The 27,871-nt window shown below is 39.0% G+C and overlaps 2 protein-coding genes across 2 annotated transcripts; one reads left to right on the top strand and one right to left on the bottom strand.

Annotated features, from left to right (window-relative positions):
- Positions 1–14,567: 14,567 nt before the first annotated feature.
- On the top strand, positions 14,568–14,936 carry LOC149226485 (uncharacterized). The gene has a single exon (XM_089380210.1). It carries the CDS (start codon positions 14,568–14,570, stop codon positions 14,934–14,936), a length of 369 nt encoding a protein of 122 aa, XP_089236336.1.
- A 9,943-nt stretch (positions 14,937–24,879) lies between these two features.
- LOC149226484 (uncharacterized) lies at positions 24,880–27,337 on the bottom strand. The gene is made up of 3 exons (XM_089380209.1): positions 25,588–27,337; positions 25,085–25,208; positions 24,880–25,000 (listed from the first exon to the last, which is right to left on the bottom strand). The coding sequence occupies exons 1-3, from the start codon at positions 27,335–27,337 to the stop codon at positions 24,880–24,882; spliced, it is 1,995 nt and encodes a 664-aa protein (XP_089236335.1).
- Between the last annotated feature and the right edge of the window lie 534 nt (positions 27,338–27,871).

Genomic DNA, 27,871 nt, shown 5'->3' with positions numbered 1-27,871 from the left:
ACATGTGGCTCTTTGATGGCCATTTCGATCGCAATGACTACAATACATCTTCTTTCTCCATATCTGTTTAACTTGCTGTTGAGAGGGTCTTTCATGCCTCGTCCTTTTGTGTGCTGCCATTCTTTTCCGACACTTATAAAATGTATGGTTGTGTAATCCACAAAGGGTACATGTTTTTCGATTCCATGATTTACGTTCATCTTTAACAACATGATTATAGTCGAAATGAATATTCACATATCGAAACTAGTTATACCTTTCCTTTCCATCTCTGGTGTAAGTATGGCGATGAGAGCTTGCCTCAGCACTTTCCCTACAATGGGCACTACCATGGGATGATGGGGATGTGTTCCCATCATTCTCTTTCCTCGACAATTTCGACGATGTCTCGGAAGAATCTGACACCTTCGAGCATTCTCCCTCAGTGTATCTCAAGCTTGAAAATTGAGCTCTATGCATAACCTCCAATGGTTGAATCATGTCTTGGTTATTAACACCAAGTTCCTTTTCCTCCTCGTGCCTCATTCTTGTAAGGAGCCTCATGTTTGTCCCTGTAATTGGGATCTCCAAATCTCCAACAAAAATCATACTATGTGATGACAAAACTGAAAGTAAATCGACATCTTTTACCTCCTCTGTCGATTTGGAAAGAACTGATGAGGGATTCTCATCATCTATTGTTGGTTCGCTAGCTATCTTAGTGCATTCCCCAACTTCTTTTCTGACATACCCAAGTCCTGCCTGACGGGGTAATTCTTCTACTTTGATGGGGTTGACAATGCCTTGGCCATTAACGCCCAAGCCTTTTCCTTCATACCCCATTCTATTCAACAGTTTGGAGGCAATCCTTGTGGTATGATTTTCAAAAACAGTGAAATCATCATCAGGAAACATACATGAATTCAGAGAATTACATTTTACCTCACATGGGTCACGCTACAGCTTTTCCAAGGCCTTGTCCTTTGCTTGCAGCTGTCGTATCAAACTATGTTTCTCCTCTTTCTCTTCATGTAGAAGCATCTTCAATTCAGTGTTCTTTGTTTGAAGATTCTGTTTGTTGTGCTTCAATTCTTCTAGGGCATCTTCCGTGGCTCACAACTAAAGCTGCAATCACTCCTTTTCCTCTGTCTCTTTTTGTAGAGTTTCATACATTATTTCCACCCTTTTGGAAATTTTGAGCATGGTCTCGTACATCGCTTTTTCATCCTCTATTGCTACACGTTCCATTGTTCATGCCTGCAATTCACATCAATGCAAAGACTGCTCTGATACCACTTGATACAGGTCTGGGTGAGACAAAGGACCCTTCCAAGACCTTTTACTTTCGTGATGTGTTAAATTGCATTTTTAAAAGAACATAAGTGAATACATCTGCATGCAGTAAAGAATAGGAACATGTTAATCATCAACACATGAAAACATAAGCCGTTGATAACGGAGTTTGTCTAGGAGGGACTACGTCTCCAGGCCTTGGTGTCAAGATGGTGTAGGCCGCTGCATTAAGTGTTGTCAATAGTGGTGATGTAAATAAGAGGTGAGGTCGATGTCATACAAGGAAAATGCCCTCACACAGGAGTGGCTCTAAGAGATGTTCCGCTACAGGAACTCTCAGTCAAAATACTCCTATCATTATGACATAAATTCATGCATGATGATCATTGGCATCCTACCAACATGGCATAAAAGGGATCTCCATGCAAACATACATGATGACAACATGAGTATCCCATCAACATACAACAAAGGGATCTCAAAAAATGACATGACGAATCATGACAACAAGTACATCACACAGCTGATTCCGCATCACATCAAGCAGGAATCATGAGACAAGTAAGAAACAGGATCCCACATCAAACATCAAACAGGGATCTGTGCAGCACAATGCATATCAAAAGAAGTACATGAACACACTGCATATACCTCACATCCAAGGGCCATCTAAAGAAGCGGATGTCAAACTGCTGAAGTTGGTCACACCATCAATCTCATGGTGTTGCATCTCATGAAATGGTTGCTCGCACATGAATGCTGACACCTGCACTTCACATTGAAAAGTGCCTAAAAAATAGAATGAGCAAATGGAAACTCTGAATGCACCATCAGATTTTTGGCGTCGAATAGTGCAAAATTGACTGTCAAATTTCTGAATTCTAAGAAAGTGGGAATATGGGGCTTAAGGAATCTTTTAGATTGCCCTAGATTCCTCAAAGATTCCCTCATTCGGGTCCTCTGCAAATCGGTTGCTCAGATCAAGAAACTGACTGCACCATCGGGTTTGTGTCACTGAGAGGTGTAAGATCGACATAAAGTTTATCCAATTTGGACACTGCAAAAATTTCACCCTCTTGGAAATTTAGCTCAGTCATGGTTCCACCTGCATAAAAATTAATTAAAAAATTTTGCCTTGTTTTTCGTGCCCGCCCCTTGTTCCTCCATGCTTGTGGGTGCACTGAAAAATGAAGGGTTTATATTATTTCCCGGGCGGATTAACCAAAGCAAGAGGTTTGGCATAGTGGTAAATAAGGAACACGGTTGAGGAGGGGTTGGGGGATCAAACCCTGCCCCTCCCTATTTTTATTACATTATTGTTTCAAACCACAAATCTACAGATTTCTTTGGGGGGTCAGGTCAGCATTGGGCAGCCCGCCCCCATACCTCCCGCAATCCAGACTTGGCGCATTAACATTTGTTGGCGTGTTGTATGGTACGTTGTATTCAAGGGTGGATGCATGTATTAAGGTTTTGTGTGGGTGCCCGAGTGGTGGGTCGGCCATTTCGGTTGGGTGGGTTCGAACCCCACCGCCCATGGTTTACAACATGGCAGGTGGTACCGTTTGGTGGGGCGTGGGCCGAGTCCACCGGAGGTGGCCCGCCCACTGCGCTTATAATATTTATGGTGCATGTATGGGAAGTTGGAGGAGGGCCCGACAGGGTCATGGCTACCGACCCAATTAAAATAAATAAATAAAATAAAAAATTGGTTGCGATTTGGTGTTACGCCGGCGGGGGTCATGGCCCGTCAGCCTTATAACAATAAAAAAATTTCATGAACTAGCTTTGGGGTGGCAGGGGTGGTGGCCCGCCACCACAACATATATATATATATATAGATTTAATAAAAACAAGGGAGTTTTTCCAACCTTTAGAAAATAAGGGATATTGGGCAAGTTAATGAGGCCACAATTTCGACCGATTTTGTGAGCTAGGTTTCATGCCTCGGGGTCGGTCAAATTGTACGACACTTAAACCTAGCCCACAACCCAACTTCGACCAGAACTTTGACTGGCTCGTTCTCCCTTATACGAGCTCAGATTGATGAACCATTCGCACAACCGTGATCAGGATGACGAGATCTACGCTCTGGTCCTAGTTTGAAATCATTCTGATCACTTTGATTTTCCATCTTCCATAAGCCCTCTTTGTCCTGTGTGTGTCCCTAGAGCCACCTGGATCAAAAGCATATGAAAAAATATGTTTAAAAATATATTTATGCACAAGATCAACCTATAGTTCTCATTGATATGTATAATGCGCATCAAAAACATCATGATAGGATTGATCAATTGAATCAAATTCAAATGTGTCATGTGTGTGAAGAGTCATATCATGGAATTCAAGTATTTAGTGTTAATTTTTGCAACTAAGGTCAAATTCCACCTTGGACAGCTCAAATGACCAATATGATGATTGCATTAAATTCCTCTTTCCGAGAGGATGAAAATCGACCTAAAGATCACCCTATTTGGTCAAGAAGAAGTTTTTTTTAATTTATTTTATCCACTCATGTATAATGGAATAGGTCGACCCTAAGCACATGTAAAATTGGACGAGTCGGCCTCAACACCAAGTGGACTCTCATGGAAGCATGTAAATAGAAGAGACCTCAAGCTCATTTTCACACATTGATCAAGTCATCTTCTACTCTCTTCTATTGTCTTGGTTCACACAGGTCTGACGAAGGAAGTTCGTTCAAGGGCCCAAAACTACAGGGGTGAAGCTTGCACGGATCTAGGGTTTTTGTTTCTCGTTTGCATGCACGTAACAGAGCATTTTTTTCCCCTGATGCACGCACACAATGGCTCAAGGAGCGTCTAGGAAGGCTTAAACACTCATGCGGTAGCCTGAAGTGAGATTCTAAGGTTCCTAGAGTAGATCAAGCCCCAGACGCATGGACACAGTTGCTTAGGGAGCATCCAGGAAGTCTCAAATGCTTGCACAAAAGTCTAAAGAGAGCATCTAGGGTTTCTGAAGTAGATCGGATAGTATTGGTCCTTGGACGCATGCACAAAGTGGTCAAGGGTGCGTCTGAGCAATCCCAGTTGCTCGCACAATCCTTGGAAGGGAGCATCTGGGGGTTTGGAGTAGCTATGTGTGTGTTTGTCCCTATACACATGCATATAGTCTTCTTGGGAGCATCCGTGTTGGGTCCCTATAATACTAGTGATTACCCCATTACTATTGTAGTTATACCCCTTATTAATATTGTTGTGCCCCTATTGCCCCCATATTGTTATTACTGTGCCCCATAGAATCCCTCTATTGTTATTTTTGTGGCTTTATATTATTATTGTTAGGTCGGCTGGATTATATTGTGACTCCTTAAACTCCTATATATAGAAAGGAGGTTTTGTCATTTGTATCATCCAAGAATTGTTCATTTATGTAATGTAAAGGAGGTTGCCCCCTCGAAGAGGCTGAATTCTAAGGCGTTGATCTATCTTTTCTATCTTTTCTTGAGCTGGTTTCATAACATTTGGTATCAGAGCTTTGGATTCTAGGGTTTCGCTGCTCCAAACAGGTCATCGTGGCATTTTCGCTATAACTTTTTTTCTGTGACGTTTCAGAAGTCGCAAAAAAAACCCATTTGAGAAGAAATCACGTTGAACCTTGGTTCCGAATTTCAGAGCTTTTTGCGCGATATTTGCGGAGATATGATCTGAGGAAGTTGGTCTTTTTGCAGACTCCTGAATTACATTCAAAACAGGTGACCTGGGGAAAATCATCATAACTTTCTCTCTGGGGATCAGATTGAAATTTCGTAAGAAGGTACAGAAAGAGGACAGACTGTAGTTTCTTGTGGATGTTTTTTAGATCCAAAGGTCGAAACAGTGACTCGTGGCACGTCGTACAAGTTCGCTCTACTGAACTAGTCTATAATCAAGTCACTGTGGGAGATTTCGCATAACTCTTCCTTGGAGAATCCAATTTGGGTCAGACTTGTGGCATTGGAAAGAGGACACAGAGGGCTACTACAGGTCACAAATTTAGAACTAGATGATCAGAAAGTACAGAGATACATCAGAGGCAATATCGAGCTCCTACAAAGTGAAAAAAGGTGTGTAGATTTCTTTAATTTTTGCTTAAGCTTGGTTTGAAAATTTATTTTGAAGGAATTCAAAGGGCATATTAGAGAATTATTATCGGTAACTGATGCCCCGAGGAAAGAAAATGCAAACACCTAGTAAGGAACCTGAAAGCTCTAGCATGACTCATGAAGAAGAAGAAGAAATGCTATATGATATATCAAAATTACAAGAACAAGTGCAACAAGTGTCACTTGCACAAAAAGCAACAGAATCTAAGATGGATGGTTTAAGGAAAGATGTAGAAGCTAAGATGGATGGCTTAAAGAAGGGTGTAGAAGCTAAGATGGATTGTTTAAAGAGAGGCGTAGAAGCTAAGATGGATGGCATGGAAGCTAAGGTGAATGGCATGGACGCTAAAATTGATGGCATGGATGATAAGATGGAAGAATTGAAGATAAATATGAATAAGTTGCTACAAGAAACGGTACTAAAGGAAACTCATGATGAGAACAAAAGAAATGTTAATCATGATTCCATAGACTCTAATGTTGGATCGAAGACTCACCATATTCCAAAAATCGATATGAGGAAGTTTGATGGCAAGGATCCCGCCACATGGATATTACAGATGGAGCAATTCTTCGATCTCAATAATGTGCAAAACACACAAAAGGTACGTATGGCAACTTTATATTTGGAACCAAATCAGTTTGTATGGTATCAATGGCTTTGCTCTCGTAAACAATTTATCACTTGGGCAATTTTTACGGAAGAATTGATAGCACATTATGAGGATACAAAAAGCAACACTTTTTTTAGCCAATTGATAAGTCTCAAACAAAAGGGTTCAATAATGGAGCACATTGAGGAGTTCCAAAAATTGAACATAAGGGTAAAAGATATTCCAGAGGAGCATAGGATTGATGTGTTCATAGGGTCTTTAAAGGATAATATCCAACATGATGTTCGCCTTTGGGAACCTGATTCATTAGAGAAGGCATTCAGGTTAGCAAGAAAAATGGAAAGCAAAATTATGGCAACCAGGAAGCATACCACTCACAACTATAAAGACGGAAGTGTTGTTGCCCTAGTCTTCCACAACCTATAAGGTTGACACCACAACAATTGGAAGAAAAAAGAGCAAAAGGGCTTTGTTACAGTTGTGATAGCAAATACACTAAAGGTCATAAGTGTGCTGAGAAGAAATTATTCTACATAGATTGTGAAGAGGAAGAAGAAAAGGAGCAAGAAAGGTCAAAAGAAGAGGATATACTCCAGGAACAAAGCCTAGATAAAGAACAAATAAATCCGACCATATCTTGTAATGCATTGGCGGGAATTACCACTCCTCAAACCATCAAGATAGAAGGACAAATCAAGAAGAAAAAGGTAATAGTGTTGATTGATTCAGGAAGCACCCACAATTTTATTCATTGTAAGGTAGCAAAAGAATTGAATTGCTTCCTATATCCAGCACCAGAGTGTCAAGTGATGATTGCAAATGGAGGAACAATAAATTGCTCTGGAAAGTGCCATAATATCAAGCTATCCATGGGAGAATATGTATTGACTAGCCCAATGCTTTCCATTCCAATGGGAGGTGCTGATGTTGTACTAGGAGTCCAATGGCTACAATCCTTGGGTACAATAGCTTTTAATTTTCAAGAACTTTTCATGAAATTTTCTGTGGAAGGAAAGGAAGTTGAATTAAGGGGTATTGCAGGGAAACCAGGAAAGATAATCAGCTCTAATGGTATGACAAAGCTTCTAAAAAAGGAACAAAGAGGTGTAATTGCACAATTATGTTCGCTAGATGTTTCCACATTGGAATCATCTATTTCTCCAGATCTCCAAAAAGTCTTGGACAATCATTCCAAGGTATTTGAGACTCCCAAAGGTCTCCCACCTATGCGTGATCATGATCATGCTATTCATCTGATTCCAGGAAGTGTTCCTCCAAACATCAGGCCGTACAGATATCCCTATGCCCAAAAGAGTGAAATTGAACGTATGGTTGCAGAAATGCTAGAGGCTGGTATAATTCAACCGAGTCAAAGTTCTTTCTCTGCTCCAGTAGTATTGGTGCACAAGAAGGATGGATCATGGCGCATGTGTCCGGATTATAGGGAGCTCAACAAGCTCACTATTAAAGATAAGTTTCCCATTCCTGTCATTGATGAATTACTGGATGAATTGCATGGATCAATTTACTTCACCAAGTTGGATCTTCGTTCGGGATATCATCAAATCAGAATGAAGATTGAAGACATTCCGAAAACAGCATTTAGAACTCATGAGGGTCATTATGAATTTTTGGTCATGCCTTTTGGCCTTACCAATGCACCTTCAACATTTCAAGGTTTGATGAATTCAATTTTCAAACCATTCCTTAGAAAATTTGTGTTAGTATTTTTTGATGATATACTAATCTACAGCAAGTCTTGGAAGGATCATGTTGAACATGTTGACAGGGTGCTACAACTATTGGAGGAGAAACAATTATATGCAAAAAGATCCAAATGTTTCTTTGGAGTCCAAGAGGTGGAATATTTGGGTCATATTGTATCTCATGAAGGAGTTAAGGTAGACCCTAGCAAAATTAAAGCCATTAAGGAATGGAAAATCCCCACATCCATAAAGCATCTGCGAGGATTTCTTGGGTTGACAGGGTATTATCGCAAGTTTGTTAAGAATTATGGGAGAATAGCAGCACCTCTAACAACATTATTGAAGAAAGATGCATTTTCATGGACTCCAGAAGCAACAAAGGCCTTTGAACATCTTAAAGAGGCAATGTGCCAAGCACCGGTCTTAGCTACACCGGACTTCACAAAAACCTTTATTGTGGAATGTGATGCTTCAGGAAATGGAATTGGTGCTGTTTTAATGCAAGATGAAAGACCCATTGCTTTTGAAAGTCGTCCAATCAAGGGAAAGTTTTTAACAAAGCTATTTATGAGAAGGAAATGTTGGCAATACTCCATGCACTTAAGAAATGGCGACCCTACCTAATGGGAAGACACTTCAAGGTAAAAACGGATCATGATAGCCTTAAATACTTTTTAGAACAAAGATTATCCTCTGAAGAGCAACAAAAGTGGGTCACAAAGATGTTGGGTTATGACTTTGAAATCATCTACAAAAAAGGGAAGCAAAATGTGGTGGCAGATGCACTCTCAAGAAAGGATGAGGATGTGGAAGCATTGTTGTGTGCCATTTCTATTATCCAACCAGATTGGATAAACGAAGCAAGGGAGGAATGGAAGAATGACGAAGAAGTGTGGGCACTTATTCGAAAGTTACAACAAGATTCCAGTATGTCTGATACATTTAGCTGGAAAAATGATTCGTTATGGTACAAAGATCGCTTATACCTCTGTAAGAATTCCCAGCTAAAACAAAAGATTCTTATGGAATTGCACACTTCTCCCTTAGGAGGGCACTCAGGATTTTTAAAAACTTACCACAGGGTTAAGAAGGAATTTTTTTGGGATGGCCTTAAATCAGATATTCAAAAGTTTGTGGCGGAATGTTTGGTTTGCCAACAAAATAAAGTTGAAACAATTAAGACACCGGGTCTATTACAACCTTTATCCATTCCAAGCCAACGTTGGGAGGAGGTTTCAATGGATTTTATCACAGGTTTACCCAAGTCTGAGGGAAAGAGTGTCATCATGGTGGTAGTTGACAGACTTACCAAGTATGCACACTTTTGTGCATTATCACATCCATTTAAAGCCAGTACAGTTTCTACTGCATTTATGGAAACAATTCAAAAGCTACATGGAAACCCAAAGATTATTGTAAGTGACAGAGATCCCATTTTCACTGGAAATTTTTGGACAAAATTATTTTCTTGTCTTGGTACTCAGTTAGCTCATAGCTCATCTTATCATCCTCAATCTGATGGGCAAACTGAGATAGTAAACAAATGTTTGGAAGGATATCTTCGTTGCTTTGTATCTGATAAACAGACACAATGGGTCAAATGGTTGCCTCTGGCTGAATGGTGGTATAACACTTCCTTCCATACAGCAACAAAAATGACCCCATTTATGGCACTTTATGGGTATCAACCACCATCCATCACATCATATTTAAGAGAAAATTCTAAGGTTCAGGCAGTGGAACATCACATCGAACATCAACAACAAGTCCTCCAACTCTTAAAGGATAACCTCGTGTTGGCACAAAATAGAATGAAACAACAGGCAGATCAACATCGCAGTGAAAGAAGTTTTGATGTAGGTGATTGGGTATTCCTACGGCTACAACCATATAAGCAAATGTCCCTCAAGCAAGCTAAGAAGGATAATAAATTATCACCAAAGTATTATGGTCCGTACAAGGTGTTGCAAAAGATTGGTACTATGGCATACAAATTGGAGCTTCCTGCAGCTTCTCGATTGCACCCAGTTTTCCATGTTTCATGTTTAAAGAAGGTTATAGGCGACAAGCTCCCAGTTCAAACAATATTGCCAGAACTTGACGAGGAAGGAAAAATTATATTGGAACCGGAAGCAGTCACAGAAACAAGAACTCGACAGCTACGAAATCGATCAATTTCAGAGTATCTTATCAAGTGGAAGAACTTATCCGCTGAAGATTCCACATGGGAGGATGAGAATTTTATGCAGAAGTATCCAGAACTACTCAAGCGTTGAGGACAACACTTTTTTGAAGGAGAGGGGCATGTTGGGTCCCTATAATACTAGTGATTACCCCATTACTATTGTAGTTATACCCCTTATTAATATTGTTGTGCCCCTATTGCCCCCATATTGTTATTACTGTGCCCCATAGAATCCCTCTATTGTTATTTTTGTGGCTTTATATTATTATTGTTAGGTCGGCTGGATTATATTGTGACTCCTTAGACTCCTATATATAGAAAGGAGGTTTTGTCATTTGTATCATCCAAGAATTGTTCATTTATGTAATGTAAAGGAGGTTGCCCCCTCGAAGAGGCTGAATTCTAAGGCATTGATCTATCTTTTCTATCTTTTCTTGAGCTGGTTTCATAACAATCCGAGTCAGACAAAAATGCTCGCACATAGTGGCTAAGGGAGCATCCAGGAAGTTTCAGTCACACATAGTCTGCCTTGTTGGAAGCGTCTAGGGTTTTGATCTAGGGTTTGACAATTGCCTTCAGTTGGCTTCAGTGGTCTGATGGATAAAGGGTTTCTCTCTATTATTCTGTAGTTCTGCAGTCTGCTTTTGTTTTGTAAATATCTGCTGCAAGATTATGTATTAGGCTCATTGTACTCTCTACTAAAAACAAATTATGACGATCTAATAAAGAAGAAGATTTGAAAGGGTTTTCCCCCTTGTGGGGTTTTTCCCTGGTCTTGGACCAATCTATTGTCTCTTATGGTTGTGTTGTTGTCTTCTTTGTCATTGCATATATTGTTCTATATTTAGTTACAGTTTATGATTGGATACATTGCTAATAATTGAATGCATTGTAAAATGAAGACGTGAATTGGGCTAAAGTAATTGATATAGCATAGGATGATCTGAAAAATTAACATTTAATACCAATATAGGTCTAATGTGAATGAGATGTAGAACAGAAGGAACTAATCAAAATTTTCAGCTAATGACAATATGAATCCAGGAAGACAACCTAAAGTTCTTGTAGCACTGACCCAAGTTGAAGAGATGTTGATAGCACATGTGCACGCCCAATTTTGTAATTTATGCATTCAATAGGTGGACAATACAAATATAGAGGACACGACATTATTTTTCCACAAGAGGTTACCAGTATTTCCATGACATTACGTCAACATATTAAAGACTTAGATTTGATGATTTTTGTGTGAAAGAAAGGTCAGGAAAAGGATCAAATTATAAATTTTACTGCCATAAAAGATATTGTATTGCATGTAGCATATTATAAAATTGATAATGATCCATGTTATCCTGAAGTTCAAGTTGATAATAATACACTTAAAGAATTGCTTGAAGTTGCAATAGATGTATCACATATGATTGATGTTGTTGCTTTGGAATATATAAATATTGACTTTGAACTTACAATGTTGGAAGGGGTTCCAAGGATTGATGATGCATTAGATGGATTAAAAACATATTATTTTGCAACAAATCTTCCAAATGCACAACAAGAGATTGATATTATTCGATATTGGGCAAATAACCCTAATGCAAAGTAACATAACCCTAATGTAGAGGAAGTGCTTAGTTGGCCTGGCATTAGCTCATCTCCAATTAATGAATATAACGTTGTGGGATTATTCAATATGAAATTTCCAACATTGTTCCCAAAGGATGAAGTAGATTAGTTGCAAGCATGAAAGAGAAATGTCTTTTTTCATGAGTATGAAAAACATCTTCTTCAATATTATGACAACAGGTTTGGATAATACCCACTATTTATATACTTTTAAATCAATATCATCATGAGACATCGTGCTTAAGCTTCCTTTACAATTTTTGTAAAGAAGAATATGATAGATCTACCAACAATAATAAATGAGTTATGAGAACGTCTACAAATCTTCCAGAATCATGACTTGGAGAAAGATTAATGTGATTTGGAACAATATTAAGAGGCACACATGCATATTGGAATAAGTGTCGTGTCGAGTTATCTAACTTGGTTCAACATATTGGGTGTCCTACGATATTCTTTACATTAAGTAAAATAGATATGCAATGGCAAAAATGACATAAATTAATTTAAAACACATGTCCTATAGATCCACATGCATATTGGAATAAGTGTCGTGTCGAGTTATCTAACTTGGTTCAACATATTGGGTGTCCTACGATATTCTTTACATTAAGTAAAATAGATATGCAATGGCCAAAATGACATAAATTAATTTAAAACACATGTCCTATAGATCCAACAGAAGTAAAAAAAAAAAAAAAAAAAAAAAAAATAGAGACATCAAAACGAAATTGATAATCCTCATATTGTAGCATATTATATGCACTTAGGGAATACAATGTTTCGAGATGAAATTTTTGAGCATTTTCATCGTGCTACAGATTATTGATGTCACTATGAGTGGAAACATCATGAATCTCCACATGTGCATGTATTTTTATGGTTAAAAGATGCTCCTAACATGGACACATTAAACTGGAATGATCCAAAACAAATTAAATTTACGAAAGAATATTTTGATGGATGTGTACATGCAATAAATCCATTTGATTGACATAAAATATATATTCAAGTTAGACTCAATGTTGATGATCGTCCTTGCTTAAAAGGTACATAACAAATATTTCAATTTGATCCTATGATAGATTATGAAGAGTTTCTTAATTACGTTGAGTGTCACATCACATGGAATGAAATATCTTGCCTCTGATACAAAGCAAGAAGACTTGTATATCGATATAAGGCACCATGAAATCTATGTGATGAGTCAAAAATTTATGTTGATGAGAATGGAGAAAAGAAATATGAACCAAGATGAAATTATGATAGATCGAATACACACAATCATGAAACATTGATGATGTGGAGGGATAATATAGATTGAAAACCCATTCTTACAAAATGCATTGTCATTAATTACATAGCAAAATATGCTAAAAATTTGAAAAATGATTAGAAACATTCCATCAAATGTTGATGTGTGTCTCTTCTATTCAAAATACAAATGAAACAACATGTGTATACAAGAGTTTGCTTTGTGAAACCATTGTTGATAGGGATATAGGTGTACAAGGGACATGCCATTTGCTTCTAGAGATCCCTCTTTTTGAATGTAGTGTTAGATTTTTGGTTCTAAGTTTTAATATGAAGTTTTTCAAACAAGTACAGGTTGACACATACAATGTCGACAATGATAATTCCCTTATTGATGCATATACCAAGAGACCTCTTGATATTGAGCATCTTGCATTGATAGATGTCACAAAATCATGGCCATATGATAAATTCTGATGTGCGCAGAAATGGTTACAACGAAAGAAGACAACTAGTGTACGTGTGTTCCCTCGATTTAGCTCAACTCTTGATCAATACGATGACATTTTTGTTTAATTTTATTTGCATGATTTGGTATTATACAAGACCTTCCTTGATTTTCGCAAAGATATAGGTCGGACAACTGCTAATATAGTCCATAATTATGAAAATTTTCGATACCAACATGGCATGTTGATTGCAATCCATTGTCTCTAATTGATCCAGTTGAATCTAACGAAGAAGAAGTTTGAAATCCACTTGCAAATTCTAGGGAGAATGAGTGGGAGATCCTTTGTGGATAGTATAAGAATAAATATATAAATTGCAATGAGTTTGAGATCTTGGGACATAGATATTGCGATCGTATGCATTATTGGAAAACAAATTTTATTGAAGATGTCACCACTAATTATGCATTTCATATTTGAATAGCAAAATTTGAATTCCCTTAACATTAATCAACGTGGAAAGTCTTAATCCTTTGAAAATCTTGGTGCTAAGGAGATAAAAGCATTTGATATTATCTTTACCATTATAGATCAAGGGTTGATCCACTGCACATGATAATCCAAGGAACTGCAAGTACAAGAAAGCCTTATTTGATTAGATCCATTAAAAATACACTTGAAATTGAGTCCTTTTCTAAGAAGAGTCCATTACTTATTTTAACTCCTATGGGGGTTGCAACTTTCAACATATTTGTAACAACAATTCATTTTACACTTCAACTTCCAATCAATGACATAACACTTCTGAAAGGACCAAGTTTACTTAGATTTTAGGAAGCGATGAATCATGTGAAATATATTTGGATAGATGAAATGAGTTTCATTGGAAGAAATCTATTAATAAACATTGGTTCAAGACTTTGACAAGCTTTCCCAGAAAATGAAAATGTTCCTTTTAGTGGGAGGTCAATTATATTGGTTGACGATTTTGGATAATCGCCGCCTATTATGGATAAACCTGTATATGCATGTGATGGTCCCACAAAATAATTATGAAACTCATTCACAATGGTTGTGACCCTTGATATTGTGTTTCGACAAGATGGACATAGCAATCAACAAAGACATTTTCACTATTTGTTGATGAATGTAAGGGATGCAACACTAACTATAGAAGACTGGAAATTACTTATGACTCATACAAATACACGCTTAGACACTTCCACAATAGAGTCATTTGATAAGGAAATACATGTGTTTGCAACAAATGACGATGTACAAAATCATAATAAGCTTTGCTAAAGAAACCTAAACTATTCCATTGCAGCCAACAATGTTGCAAAAGGAGAAAGCAAATACATGGAAACATATGGGGAAGAAATGGAACTTGATATACTTATTGCAATCAGAGCTCTAGTGTTGCTTACATCAAACATTTGGACTGATGCAGTACTCGTAAATGGTGCTCTTCGAATTCTAGAAAAAATGTATATTTATAACCGTGAAGTTTCACACCCAAAACCGGCCCCATATGTTTTAGTAAGATTTGATAATTACATGGGAGTACCATGGGATGAATCATCCCCTAGAACAATTCCTATTACACCCATTGAAAGAGGTAATAGAAAAGAACTTCTTTTGAAACATGCTTGGGGCTTAAGAATTCATAAGTCACCGGGATTGACTTTTAAGAAAGCTAATATTAATATCAAGAAGCAAAAGAGATAGGGTATAACGTTTATGACAATAACTCGAGTTAAAGATTTCATTGGCCTACAGTTTCAACCTCCCTTTTCATATGAACAATATGAAAAGATGGAAAAAGTAGCAGGTATCAAAATAAGAAAAGAGAAGAAGAGAGATTGAGATTGATCACATTGTAAACTATTTATAATTGACTAGAATATTAATTTTCTCCTTTTTCATCATTCAATGTTGTTACTTTGCATTCAAAATTTGTATTTGATGCATGTATTAAGATGATTATATTAATATTATATGTATTTAACATATTTAAAATGATTAGATTAATATTAAATGTATTTATATATTTAAAATGATAAGAATCATGTGTTTAATAGATTTTCGTTAGCCGCACATGATTGAAACCAACCTAGATCCATCTTAACCCTAGATCTATCAAGCATCAAGAGGGATCAAATCTCTCGAGGTGCAAACCTTTCTTCAAGTTTTGCACTCAAAAAAGAGGATTGCACCTTGAGAGATTTGATCCCTCTCGGCACTTGATCAATTCAGGGTTAAAATGGATCTAGGTTGGTTTAATTCTCCCAAAAGTGGCTTCCATCCTCAATCGCTCCCCATCAAGTTTAACCCTAATAGCTAGTGAAAACTAAACCCCACTCAAACCAACTAATTTACGACTCATGAGTATTGTACATTAACCTTATAACAACATACATTTTGCAACTTAGTAATAATCTTTTTTTTTGTAAGTCAGTAGAGAAACCTTATATTACTAGATAACCATAGAGTACAAAAAAAGCAACTGGTCTGCCATATTGGAAACCAGACCAGCTACAGTAAAAGATAGTCTTGACCACACATTTAACCAGACATGCCATAAGGTTTTTTTGTCTCTGGTATCCCTTATATAGATCTACAAAATTAATTTTTCTACCACTGCTAACTATCAATTTATAGCTTAATCTCGGTATGTCTATCATTCTGTCTACATATTTTGAAGCTACAAACCCAACTAACACACTATAACTTTTATTTGGCCTAAGCAGCCATACGATTAAACAAAGCAAAAAAATGGACAGATTCATAATCATTTGACATCGGGCATTGGTGTTGCTTCCACCACACCTGTTTTAGCCACAAGTGTTGCTCCTTCCATTGGAGTTTCTTTTGTTGCCACCCTCGCTCCTTGAGTTGCCTGTTGAGGACTGCCTGCTCCTGTAGTTTCCCTTACACGACATTTCCTCAAAAGGGCTATATCTCCTTGCTATTTCCCCAACGAGATATCTAAGTTGTGGATGTATTTCAGGTAGATGGATAACATCTTATTCATGTCTCCAATCATGTAGTCTTGCAATTGCTCTATATTCACCACCCTTTTGAGGTTCTCTTCTATAACTCTTAATATTTGTTCAATCACCCTCATCTAGATCTATTTCTCCATTTGCGTCCTATTTTTATCCTCAAATGCCTCTTCCCGCAACTTCCCCAATATGGTTTTGACATGCCACATTGTCTCCAATGTTTTATGATACATCATCGTCTGCGTTCGGGATTTTCCAGTGTCTATAATCCAATCTATTTCTTCTTCAATTTGGCCATCCGAGATAGCCCTTCGCAGACGCCTAACCTCATTCTCCCATATTTCCACGATTTCTTTCCCTTTTTCTAAGACAGACGCTTGGTAATTTGTTGCAACCTCCCTCGCCGCATCTTCCATCCTCTTCCTCTTAACAGTCGTCAAACCCTGAGCCTTTGAGCGAGGCATGCTACCAGCATTACGTCCCTTAGCCATTGCAATCTTGGAAGCCTTATTTGTCAAAATAACATACTCCCACTTGCCATAACACCCCCTTCTAACTTTCGACCTTATCTATATACAACCTACGTGTCATCCAGCCTCTTCATATAAAGGAAACAACCAGAACAGGTCATGTTGCCCCGTCCTTTGAGCACCTTCTTCATCTATTTTTAGTAACTTCCACATTCCAACGATGTTACAGTATAATCGTGTGATTCTAGGGGCATCTTCCTTCTCATTCACCCCTTCAATCGATTCGTGCATAATCATTATTACCATGGTCCTATTCTAGTATGTCTCCCCTCTAGGCTTTGTACTTCTCCACTCCTCACGCCACCCTCCCAATTAATGTGGCATTCCAACAGATGATCGTTTGAAGCCAAATTCCTTTCCCTCCCATCATCAATCACCATTTCTTCCATATGTTGTAAACACATACCCCTTCTCATCTCCCTAAGAGTCACTACCTATCTTACCATAATAAACATTATTCATTCATATCTCTAGGTGGGTCTCTAACCTGATCTGAGCCCACCCCTTGTCTGTCTCCCTGCCTTCCTAACATGGAGTAATCTCGCTCTGCCAGTGTTCGACAATCTTCCTTTAGCTGACCCTCCGATAGGTCCTCCCATGCCACCTCAGTAACCGATCTAGCACTCTGTACCCCTGCATTTTCCACCCTGTCCATCGTGATGAACCAAGGTGAACTTCACAGTTTTCAGCCCCTCCAAGTGTCTCTGTTTCCATTGGATTAATTGTGCAAGGTGCCAATTATTCGTGACTTTTCTCAGTTGTGGGCCACATTGCAACTGACATGCCACGTGGATAGCTAGCGCAGAATCCCCTTCAAATATCACATTCACCATTCCTTATTGGCGCAACATTTCTAGCCCATGCTCTAGGGCCTAAAATTTTGTTGCATTGTTCAAAGCCTGTCCCATATTGATGAAATATAGTCTTTCAATTTTACTTGTCTAGTCCCGAATGATCCCTCCAAATCCTCCCTTACTTAGGTTTCATTTGGACGCCCCGTCAAAATTCAGTTTAAGGAAAACTTTTGGGGGAGCCAGCCACATTGTAGAGCCTAGTTGTATATGGCTCTATCTGGGTTTGTGGTTCAGACTACTCAGGTAATCCATGTCAAAAAAATTTAGAATTCTCGCTTCCTAAAGGGAGGGTTGCTCCTTTGAGGTTTGAATGCCTCTGCTAATAACTGTCTCCTTAAGCTGACGACAAATTTCTTCCATTAGGTTTGCAACAGGGAGCTTCTTATCACAGAATATGCGGTGATTGCGCTCCTAGACTAACTAGAGTTTGAATCCCATAATTAAATTCCAAGTCATATTCACCACTCCATTTTTAGTATATTGCAGCTGCCATTTTTTTATGGTTTCTTGTATGCTTTCCTTGTTTCAACCAATTTGTCTAAAGATGAGGGTCAACCACTCCCATAGGGATTCAGTATAGATGTAAGTTTTCAGAAGGTGATTAAGGCTTTCTTTTGCATTCTCGCAGAGACAACACCAAGATGCACTTGTAATTCCTCGCTTTACTAAATTTTCCCAGGTTAGAACCTTCCTATGCAAAATCAACCACATAAAAATTTTATTTTTCAACCAGTGTGGAGCCAACCAGACTTTTCTCCATGATGGGTCACTGGATTCATTATGTCTTGCTCTGAGGTATACCTTGGCTTCCTTAAGGTTGAACTATCCCCCCTCTTTTTGTCCCCATCTAAGCTAGTCTTGGTCGTTGTTCACGAGGATTTGTCTTTTTCTCAGTTCCTCTGTGATATTCTAGATTGTTGAATCACTCAAGGTTGTCTGTTGAAATATGTTTAAGTTCCATCATCTCCATTTATTATTCTCCAATCCTTGTGCCCAGAATTGGTGGACTTCCTTGTATCCCTGATTGTCTATGGTTAATTGGAGGGGTAGCCATTCCTATTTGTTTAATTTCAGTTGTTGTTTCCAAGCATCCTCCCAGAATAGGGCTTCCTTTCCATTTCTTATTTCCCAGAAGCAATGTTGTTGTATGATGTCTCTATTGTTCCAAGCCAAATTCCATATAGCCGACCCCTAGATTGAACCCGAGAGCCTAACCAGGTCTTTTGTTTGGCAATTAGGGGCATATTTTGCTTTCCATAGTTTTGCCCATGGAGTCTCCCCTCTTTTTAACCATCTCCACCACAATTTGGCTCCATTTGCTCTGTTTGTTATCTCTGGATCTTGGAGCCCTAGGCCTCCTGCATCTTTTGGTTTACAAACCATGTTCCAAGCCACCAATGCCCATTTTCGTTTTTCCTCTGCCCCTCACCACAAGAAGTTTCTTTAGACTTCCCTGATTTTTTGGAGCACTCCCTTAGGCACAGGCAGGATGGATAACATGTAGCCTGGGATAGCCTGAAGCACCGCCTTTACTAGGACCAACCGACCTGCCAAGTTCAAGGCTCTCATCGTCCATCATTTAACCCTGTCTTCAAGGTTAGAGATTACTTTCTCCCAATTGGATTTCTTCCAAGCTTGCACTGTTAGGGGGACCCTTAGGTACTTTGATGGGAGGGATTTCCTTTGGAACCCTAAAATAGTTGTTAAGTTTCTCTAGATAGCAATGTGGGTGTTAAAGAAAAAAATCATGGACTTAGACTGGTTTAACTCCATACCTGAAGCAACCATGAAGGTGTCCAGGATGGCTTTGAATGACCAAGCCTCCTTTATTGTAGGAATGCCATGAATCATGGTATCATCCACAAATTGTTGACGTGTTGTCAACTGACCATCCTCATTCACCTTAAGGCCCTTTATGTCTCCTTCTTTGTTTACCGCTCCAATCGCCCTCCCTAGGCCTTCCATCATTAAGATAAACAGGAAGGGAGACAATGGGTCCCCTTGTTGAATTCCTCTAGATGAAAATAAAGGTTTTGTTGGGGCTCCAATAATCAAGATTGAAACGCTGGGTGATGAGACTAGTGCTGTAATCCATTTGATCCAGTCTTCATCGAACCAAGCACTTCTAACGCCGATTCCATATATTCCCAACTAATCTTATCATAAGCCTTAGACAAATGTAGTTGTGTGGTCATACATGCCTTTTTCTAGGTCTTCAACGAATGTGCTATTTCATGCGCAAGAATAACATTATCCAGAATCTGTCTCCCCTCAACAAAACCTGATTGTTCCTCCGAGATCAGACATGGAAGAATTATTTTCATCTTGTTGGCTGCTACTTTGGATATGATCTTGTATAGAACATTACATAGGGCTATCGGCCTGAACTTCTCTGGGGTGTTGGCCATTTCTTCCTTAGGAATAAGGGCTATAAAAGTCAAATTCAAGGCTTTGAGAATCGTTGCTGACTCCTGAGAATCTGCCACCACCTCATAGATATCATGTTTAACTACTTCCCAGCAGGCTTTGAAGAAATCAATAGTAAATCCATCCGGTCTGGGGGATTTTCCATTAGCCATTTCATTCACAGCTAGGGCCACTTCGTCCATGGAGACCGACTTGTTCAAATTCTTGTTGTGTTCTTCCGTGATCAACTTAGGGATATGCCTCACAATCCTTTGGATATTCTCTCGTCTATCCACTTGGGGTTCTTCTGTTATTTTTTGGAAGTGTTGAACCAGGACATTCTCAATATCTGATGCGCTTCATAGGTTTTCCCCCTCTCATCCTTAATTCTAAGGATTCGATTGGAATTCCTATGTTCTATCGTTGATTGATGAAAGAACTTAGTATTTCTCTCACCCTCCCTGAGCCATAACACTCGATATTTTTGTCTCCATAGAATTTCCTCTTGTCTACATTTGTTCTCCCGTTGCTTTAGTAATGTTGAGAATGCAACAAGATGATGGAGCTTAGTGGAAAGAAGTCGCCTTCGCTAAGTGGGCCCGCAGGGTATTTTTGGCGCAAAGTCTATTTTTTAGACTATGTCTATTTTTAGACTTATGGATCATGGTCTATGAGTTGTAGGATGTTGTTTATGGATGATTGGTCACGTTGGGAAAAATAGATGGACTTCTATTTCTGATTCACAGCGGAGTGATCAGAGTCTATTTTTAGACTGCCAAGCTAAAAATAGAAAAGTCAAATATTATTGTCTCATAATAATATTTAGACTATAAACATTATCTTATCCTCTTGGAGCACTTCAGTTTGAGCTACAGATGTGGCATATGCAGCTTTCAGAAGGAAATACGCTTTTCTTGTGGGTCAGTTGAGCTATTGCATGCAGGACATCAGTTAGAACTCATGCATGTGAGTTCTGTGGAGTTGGATGTAGAGTTGATGGAGTTGTGTTTAGTTTGACTTGGTTAAACTAGTTGTAATTAGTCTAACTGCAAATAGACTAGTGATGAGTGATGTGAATTGGTTGATTAAATTAATTCACTAATTATTAACTCATAATGCAATTGAAGAATACATCAGTTAACTCAGTGCATGTACAGTTCAGTGGAGACAGGTGTTAGAGGTTGAGATTGCTATCAGTTGTGACTATAGTTGTACATGAGATCTTGCACAATCAATGGATTGAGTATGCCCATGAGGATTGCACAGTATATGCCCAGTGAAATAGCTTGTGCTCACGTGATTTTCAGTGTGGGTGATTTTCACTTGGTATTGTGCAATAGAGGCAGGCAAAGCAGTGGAGAAGATTTGAACCTGTGACTTGTTCGGATCTGAGCTAGTTTTGTGTGTAACAGGTGGAGATAGTGCTGGATACTTGAGAGGAGTATTGTACTATGTATTGTTACATGTTCTCAATCATTAATATACAGATAGTGTGGGGTTTTCAGCTGTAAGCTTTCCCCGGGTTACATACTGTGTTAATGTGTGCATGCGATTGATGTTTCATTGTTTTTAATGCTGCTAAATTGATGATCAACGTAGAGGAGATTATGTATTGTGCATGTATTCCGCAATAGTGTATAATCGGGATAATCTCTGTGAATAAGTGTTTATTATTCAAAATTTCTACAAGTAACTCCATCTCCTCTCCTCTGCTTTCTTCTAAGTAACCTTCTGTGATCATCTTTTGTTGTAATGTTTCCATTTTCTGTTCCAATTCTTTTTTCGCTTGGAAGATGTTCCCAAATTCTATCTTATTCCACTGTTTTAATTTCAACTTGATATGTTTTAACCTTGCCCTTAAGATGTACATTTTGGAGCCCCTGATTGGGATTTGTTCCCCCCACCATCTTTTGATATTCTCCATAAAGGCAGGGTGGTCCAACCAAAAGGCTTCAAATCTAAATGGCCTATTTTTGGGCATACCTAACATCTCAATCATTAATATTACTAGCCAGTGGTCTAATCCTCCATAGGGAAGGATATTTACTAGTACATCTACCCCTCTCATGAGTAAATCCTCCAAAATTAAAAACTTGTCAAGTCTGGATGCAACTTGATGTTGCCCTCCCTACTTGTTACTCCATGTGAAGCAACCATTAGCGGTTTCCATATCAATGAGGTTGGCTGCCTCTATGAATTCCTTGAATGCTTCAACATCTCGGTCTTCTCGTCTTTGACTTCCCTATTTTTTTCCAATAGAGAGGTTATCATATTGAAGTCTCCCCCTAGAACCCAAGGGAGATGCCCTTTCCTAATTTTTATCTTCCTCAGATCTTGAAGGAGTTTGATCTTCTCTTATGTCCTTTAAGGCCCGTAAACATTTGTAAACACCATTATGCCTGGAGTCCCTATAACTTGCATTTCTACTGATAAGTATGACCTTGTTGCTTTCGAATCAAGTAAGGTCAAAGATTTGGATTCCAGCTAATCGTCAATCCCTCTGTGAAGCCCTGCACTTCAACCTCCACTATATCATACCTTCTCCCTAATTTCCTACTTAATTCCTTGATTTTCTCAGCAGAGCACTTTGACTCTTGCAAGAAAATAAGATCTAATTGTTCCATTTTAATCTTCTTCTTAAGCAAACATTGTCTCCTAAGTTTACTAATGCCTCTTATATTCCATGTTAAAATTTTCATGATTTAACTTCGGTTAAGGGTGGGCAAGTTTAACGCTCTCATCTTACATGAATTTATTAGCATGGATCCCAACGTCTTGAGGGAGACATTGTTCGAATTCCTCCCCTTTTTTTTTCCTATGTCGTGGTGCCAAAACCGTCTGAGTTCTCGTTGCTTTCACTCCCAACTCAACTATTTATGGATGTGATATTTTTTGGCCCCTTATTTTCGTCTCTTCTCTCAACAGGTAAAGATACTGGATTCTATCCATTTGATCCACAGGGATAGCTTCCAGTCCCTATTTTCTCGCTCCACCATATCCTGGAAGTCAATACCCTCTCGTTCTATTATTTCCTGCAATTTTGGGTCCTCTATTCCTACCTCGCTTGGGGTCATTTCCACATCTCCCTCAAAATCCTTTGATAGATCTGGGATGTCCCCCTGTTGTCCATTCTCTTTAGTTGGATGCAACATTTCTTCTTCTTTCCTTTTGCCTTTTTCCCCATTTTCCTCTTCCTCAACCCCCTGACCCTTCGGGTTTTCTTCGGATAAGATTTCAAAGTTGTTTCTCTAAGCTTTTCTCCCTCTTTGATTTCTTTATTGTTGTCTTCTACTAGCTCTACCCCTTGGGTTGGGTTTAACAAACCCATCTGCATCCTTTCAGTCTGCTTCTTTGCCTTGTTCCTCCACTTTATTTAATGGGCATTCCCTTATTAGGTGTCCATGTTCATGGCATATTTTGCATCTACATGGAATTTGCTCATAGTCCACGAGTTGTAGCCAAAATTCATCTTAGAACTCTAGTTTCACTACTTCAAGTAGTGCCCTAGAAACATCCATTTCCACATTTTTTGCATACAATGTATAACTTCCTTGTAGCGTTGCTTCTGATATTTTAATAAATTTTCCCAGTGTGTCTCCTATCAAATTTAAAGTTGAAGGAAGCCAATAATCTAGGAGAAAGGAGTATAGCCAGACCTAAATTAGGACATTGGTAAAGGTTTCCTTCTCCGGGGTGAAATTCTCCATCCATGGCCGCATGTATAAACTAGCTGATGCAAAAAAGTAGGGACCACTATCAAAGATTGGGTCTTTATCTTCCATATTGGCGAATACCACCGTAAAAAAACCTTTGGACCCTAGATGTAACTCTATCTCCCCTCTCAATTTCCAATGATGTTTGATCCAGTCACACAAGGCTTTTTCTGTGGGCCAAAGGCCCATAAACTTGCATATGACAACATATGACCTCATACGATCTCTAAAGGCCTAAGTCTTGGGATCAATGATCAATGTCGTCGGGATCAACACTATTTTTAGCTTACACGACCCTATGAAGCCTTTTGACTTTGATGTTGTTGTTGATTTGCTTACTTTCTTATCAGACCTCTGTCTTCTCTCTTCTCTATTTGTTCCCACCTACTCCAGCCATACCTTGGACATTCTCTGATATACATCTACCTGACCACCGAAACCTGCCTTGATACCCTTCCCCTTGTCTGTTACCACATTCCGATAGGAGGGAGCGGTGTGGACCGCTCCCTCCCCTCTAAACACCATCAACATCGAACCCTAGACACCTTTGATATCAAACCCTTGCTACTCTCGAGAACCAAAAAAAAAATCCTAATGGCAACTTAGTAATAATCATCCGTATGAGTTTTGAAATATTTTCGCCGTATAAAACAAAGAAAAATAATTAAAAAAACCCATTCAAATTATTTTTCCACTTTTTGCAATAAGGGTGTGATGGAGACGGAATGACACTTTGTCATAGAGTGTACATCCTATGAGGATATCCGTAGTCAATATGAAAACAATCTAAAGGTTGACAACATGCACCATTTATTTGAGGAAGATAAAATCAATCTGATTGCTAGCCTTCTAGTCAAGACTCATAGCAGATCTGACATCAAAAAGAATATAAAGATGATGTTAGATCGAAGACTTTTGTGATCCATAATGTAGATAGAAGTCTTTCGGATTAATCACATAGTTAGGATTTGGTCAACGTTTCGAACCAACTAATGTGGCTGATCCTGAGGACGGACCACATTAGTTGGTTCGAAAGGTCGACCAAATCCTAACTATGTGATTAATCCGAAAGACTTCTATCTACAATATAAAGATGAGTTAAAATTGATATTCTTTCAGTCAATTAGGTTTTTTTCCGGGGAAAATAGAGTTCGTAATTTCTATTAAGAGGTATAATAGATATTACATGCTGTAGATGCCAAGGCATATGCCATAGAGTGGTATTCCACTGGTCTGTAAGTTACATATATCTGTCCTGTTGGTGTCTCTATGGATACGATGGGGCTGTATCCATTACAAAAAATAAACAGTATTACATAGAAGTTCAAAAATTATGCATAATATAGAGGTGTACCTCTGTTCAAGTACTAAACAAAATAGCGTCTATCAGAGCCATGCCGTTTTATACAATAAAAGACAAGTGTATCAAAAATTTCATAAGGGGAGGATGTCCCCTTGATGTAGGCCATCGATGTAGGGGCGGTGGTAGAACCTGTGCACCCCATCCGGACTGTATTCTTCAATCATCCAATCGCCTAGAGGCCGATCCGCCGCTTCTTTCGAGAGCCGGTCAGCAGTTGTATTTCTTTCCCTGTAGATATGAGAAACAGTGATCCGGTCAAAATGTGTTTTGAAAAAAACAATTTCTTCCAAGATATGTTTCAATGAATAAGTATGACAGACGGATTTATTGTTTGCCCAATCAATCACAATCTTAGAGTCCCCAAAAATTTGAATTTGTCGGCAATTTTTAGATAGAGCAAAGTAAAGTAGGTGTCTCAGAGTGATAAGCTCTGCATGATTGTTGGTACCCAGACCAAGACCCAGTCTCAGGTGGAAAAAATGTGTATCTGTTAAGTGAAAAAGTATACCCCCTCCACATCCCTGAGCCGAAGCGGCACCATCGAAATAGGCCCAGGGCAGATCCCTGTTTATATTTTCGGGTATAATGTGCCTGGGTGTATTGGTTTTGTCTTCGAATGGGATTTCTGTGTAGGCTGCACAGATGGAAGGCGGTAGAATCTGCCAGTTGCGCCTGCCAGCTGCAAAGATGATGTCGTTGCGTTTGAACCAGATGTACGCGGAAACTACTAACGGTAGATTTCTTGCTTTTTCCGCAGACACAGCAGTCCACCAATGTGCCCAGGCTGTGAGGATATCTTCAGCGTGCCAGTCGGTAGTGATGTTAAGGGAGTGTTTGACCTGCTGCCAGATCCCGATGGTGATTTCGCAGGTGAGGAAAAGATGAGATGTAGTTTCCTCCGCCTTGTTGCAGAGTACACACCAGGTGGGTCCTGCAAAAGCTCTTCTTTTAAGGTTTTCCCCTGTTGGAATTTTATTCGCCAAAATGTTCCACATAAGGAGTCTGGTCCTTGGCTGAGCTTGTAGCTGCCAGATGTCCGACCACCAATTTTTAAGTATATCAGGCTTCTTGTCCTCTATGAGCTTTAAGTAGCCCAGCTTTGGTGTATATATGCCTGTTTTAGCTGGTGCCCAAATGAGTTCATCTTCCTGCTCATGTAGCTTAATATGGGTTTCAGTAAGAGCCTGAATGAATCGATGCCAATGATCCGCCCATTCATCTGTCAACTGCCACTGTTGATCCGTTATCCAAGCCTGAGTGAAGATGGTTGATCGTTGTGGGTCACCAACCTGTGCTAGATGTTTGATGCCCTTATTGTTGAGGTGTCGAATCATGTCTTCTGGCAAAAGATGAGCATTCCCTGACCCAGGCCAAGGGTCCAGCCCGATGCGAACTTGTATACCATTACCTATTTTCCATAATAGGTTATCCTTGATGAGAGGCATAGCTTTAAGCGTAGCTCTCCAGATCACAGAAACGCCCTGATGGTTCCATGAAGGTCTGCGAAGCCAGTCTGTGATATTGGAAGGCCAAATGTATTTTTTATGTATAACTTCGGCCCATAGACTATCCATCTTGAGTAGTGACCAGCCCTGCTTTGCTGTTAAGGCTTGTGCGAATTCTGAGAGGGATTTTAGTCCCCACCCACCCCAATTTTTGGGCATGGAGACAAGGGACCATCTTGTCCATGCAAAAATCTTTCCCTTTTTGTTTCCATTCCACAGGAATCTGTTGCAGATTTGTTGTATTCTTTGTAAAATGCCCTTCGGAATCCATGTGAGGGACATCCAATAAACTGGTGTGGCCTCTAGAACAGATTTGATCAGCTGTAATCTGCCAGCTTTTGATAGTAAGCGGTGGTGCCAGCAGTTGATCCTATTTTCAATTTTGTTAATGAGCCACAGCCAGTGTTCAGATTTGTATCCATCCGGCCTTAATCTGAATCCTAGATACTTAATACCTTCCAGTAGATTAATTTCCAGAAAGGGAAAGAACTGAACCGCCAACTGAGTTTCTTGCTGCGTACATCTCGTCAATGATCTGGTGGATTTGTCCCTGTTGATTTCCATACCCGTAGCTTTACAGAAGAGGAGGAGGATATTATGAAATGCAGTGCTATCTCTGACACTACCATTGAGGAAGATGAGTATGTCGTCAACAAACAAAAGGTGGGTAATGGAAATTTGATCAGTAATTTTGAGACCACTCAGCTCCCCATTCCTTTTTGCATCCACAATAAGTCTGCTCAAACCTTCCATGACTATGAGAAAGAGTAGTGGGGAGAGAGGGCAGCCTTGTCTGATACCCCTGTTGATGTTAATTTCAGTGAATTAGGTTGTTCAGCCCCTGAATATCATTAAAATCATTCATTCATTAAAATCATTCATTCATTCTCTAAGTGCACACGTCCAATTTAGTTTTAATTAAAAAAACCCATTCAGTGTATTTTTCCGGTTTTCCTATGTGATAACTATTTATTTTAATTAAAAAGGTCTATTTTTCCTTTCCCCTTTTTCCTTAGCGGCACATATCGCCACGGAGGATTACTATTTACTTTTATTAGCTAACATCTCATCACACGTGTCAAGGTACAATTGGTTCGAACACGTCAAAATTCTAATAAGACTGAATGAGAAGGAAACGTGGCCAAATCTAACTCAATTACGCCCTTCAACTGCATCATATCTTACAGCAAAGAAAATAAATTATAAAACCTATTTAAAATCTGCCACCGCTTTTCCTACGTGGCACAGGGAAGACGACTATAGAGTCTAAATAATTAATTACCTCTT

Source organism: Pinus tabuliformis, chromosome J (assembly GCF_031772625.1).
Source record: "Pinus tabuliformis cultivar Carrire ecotype Pingquan chromosome J, CPIR1, whole genome shotgun sequence".
In the NCBI taxonomy this organism is placed as follows: Eukaryota; Viridiplantae; Streptophyta; class Pinopsida; order Pinales; family Pinaceae; genus Pinus; species Pinus tabuliformis.
The sequence above is the reverse complement of the archived record's forward strand: the minus strand, read 5'-3'. Positions and strand labels throughout refer to the sequence as shown.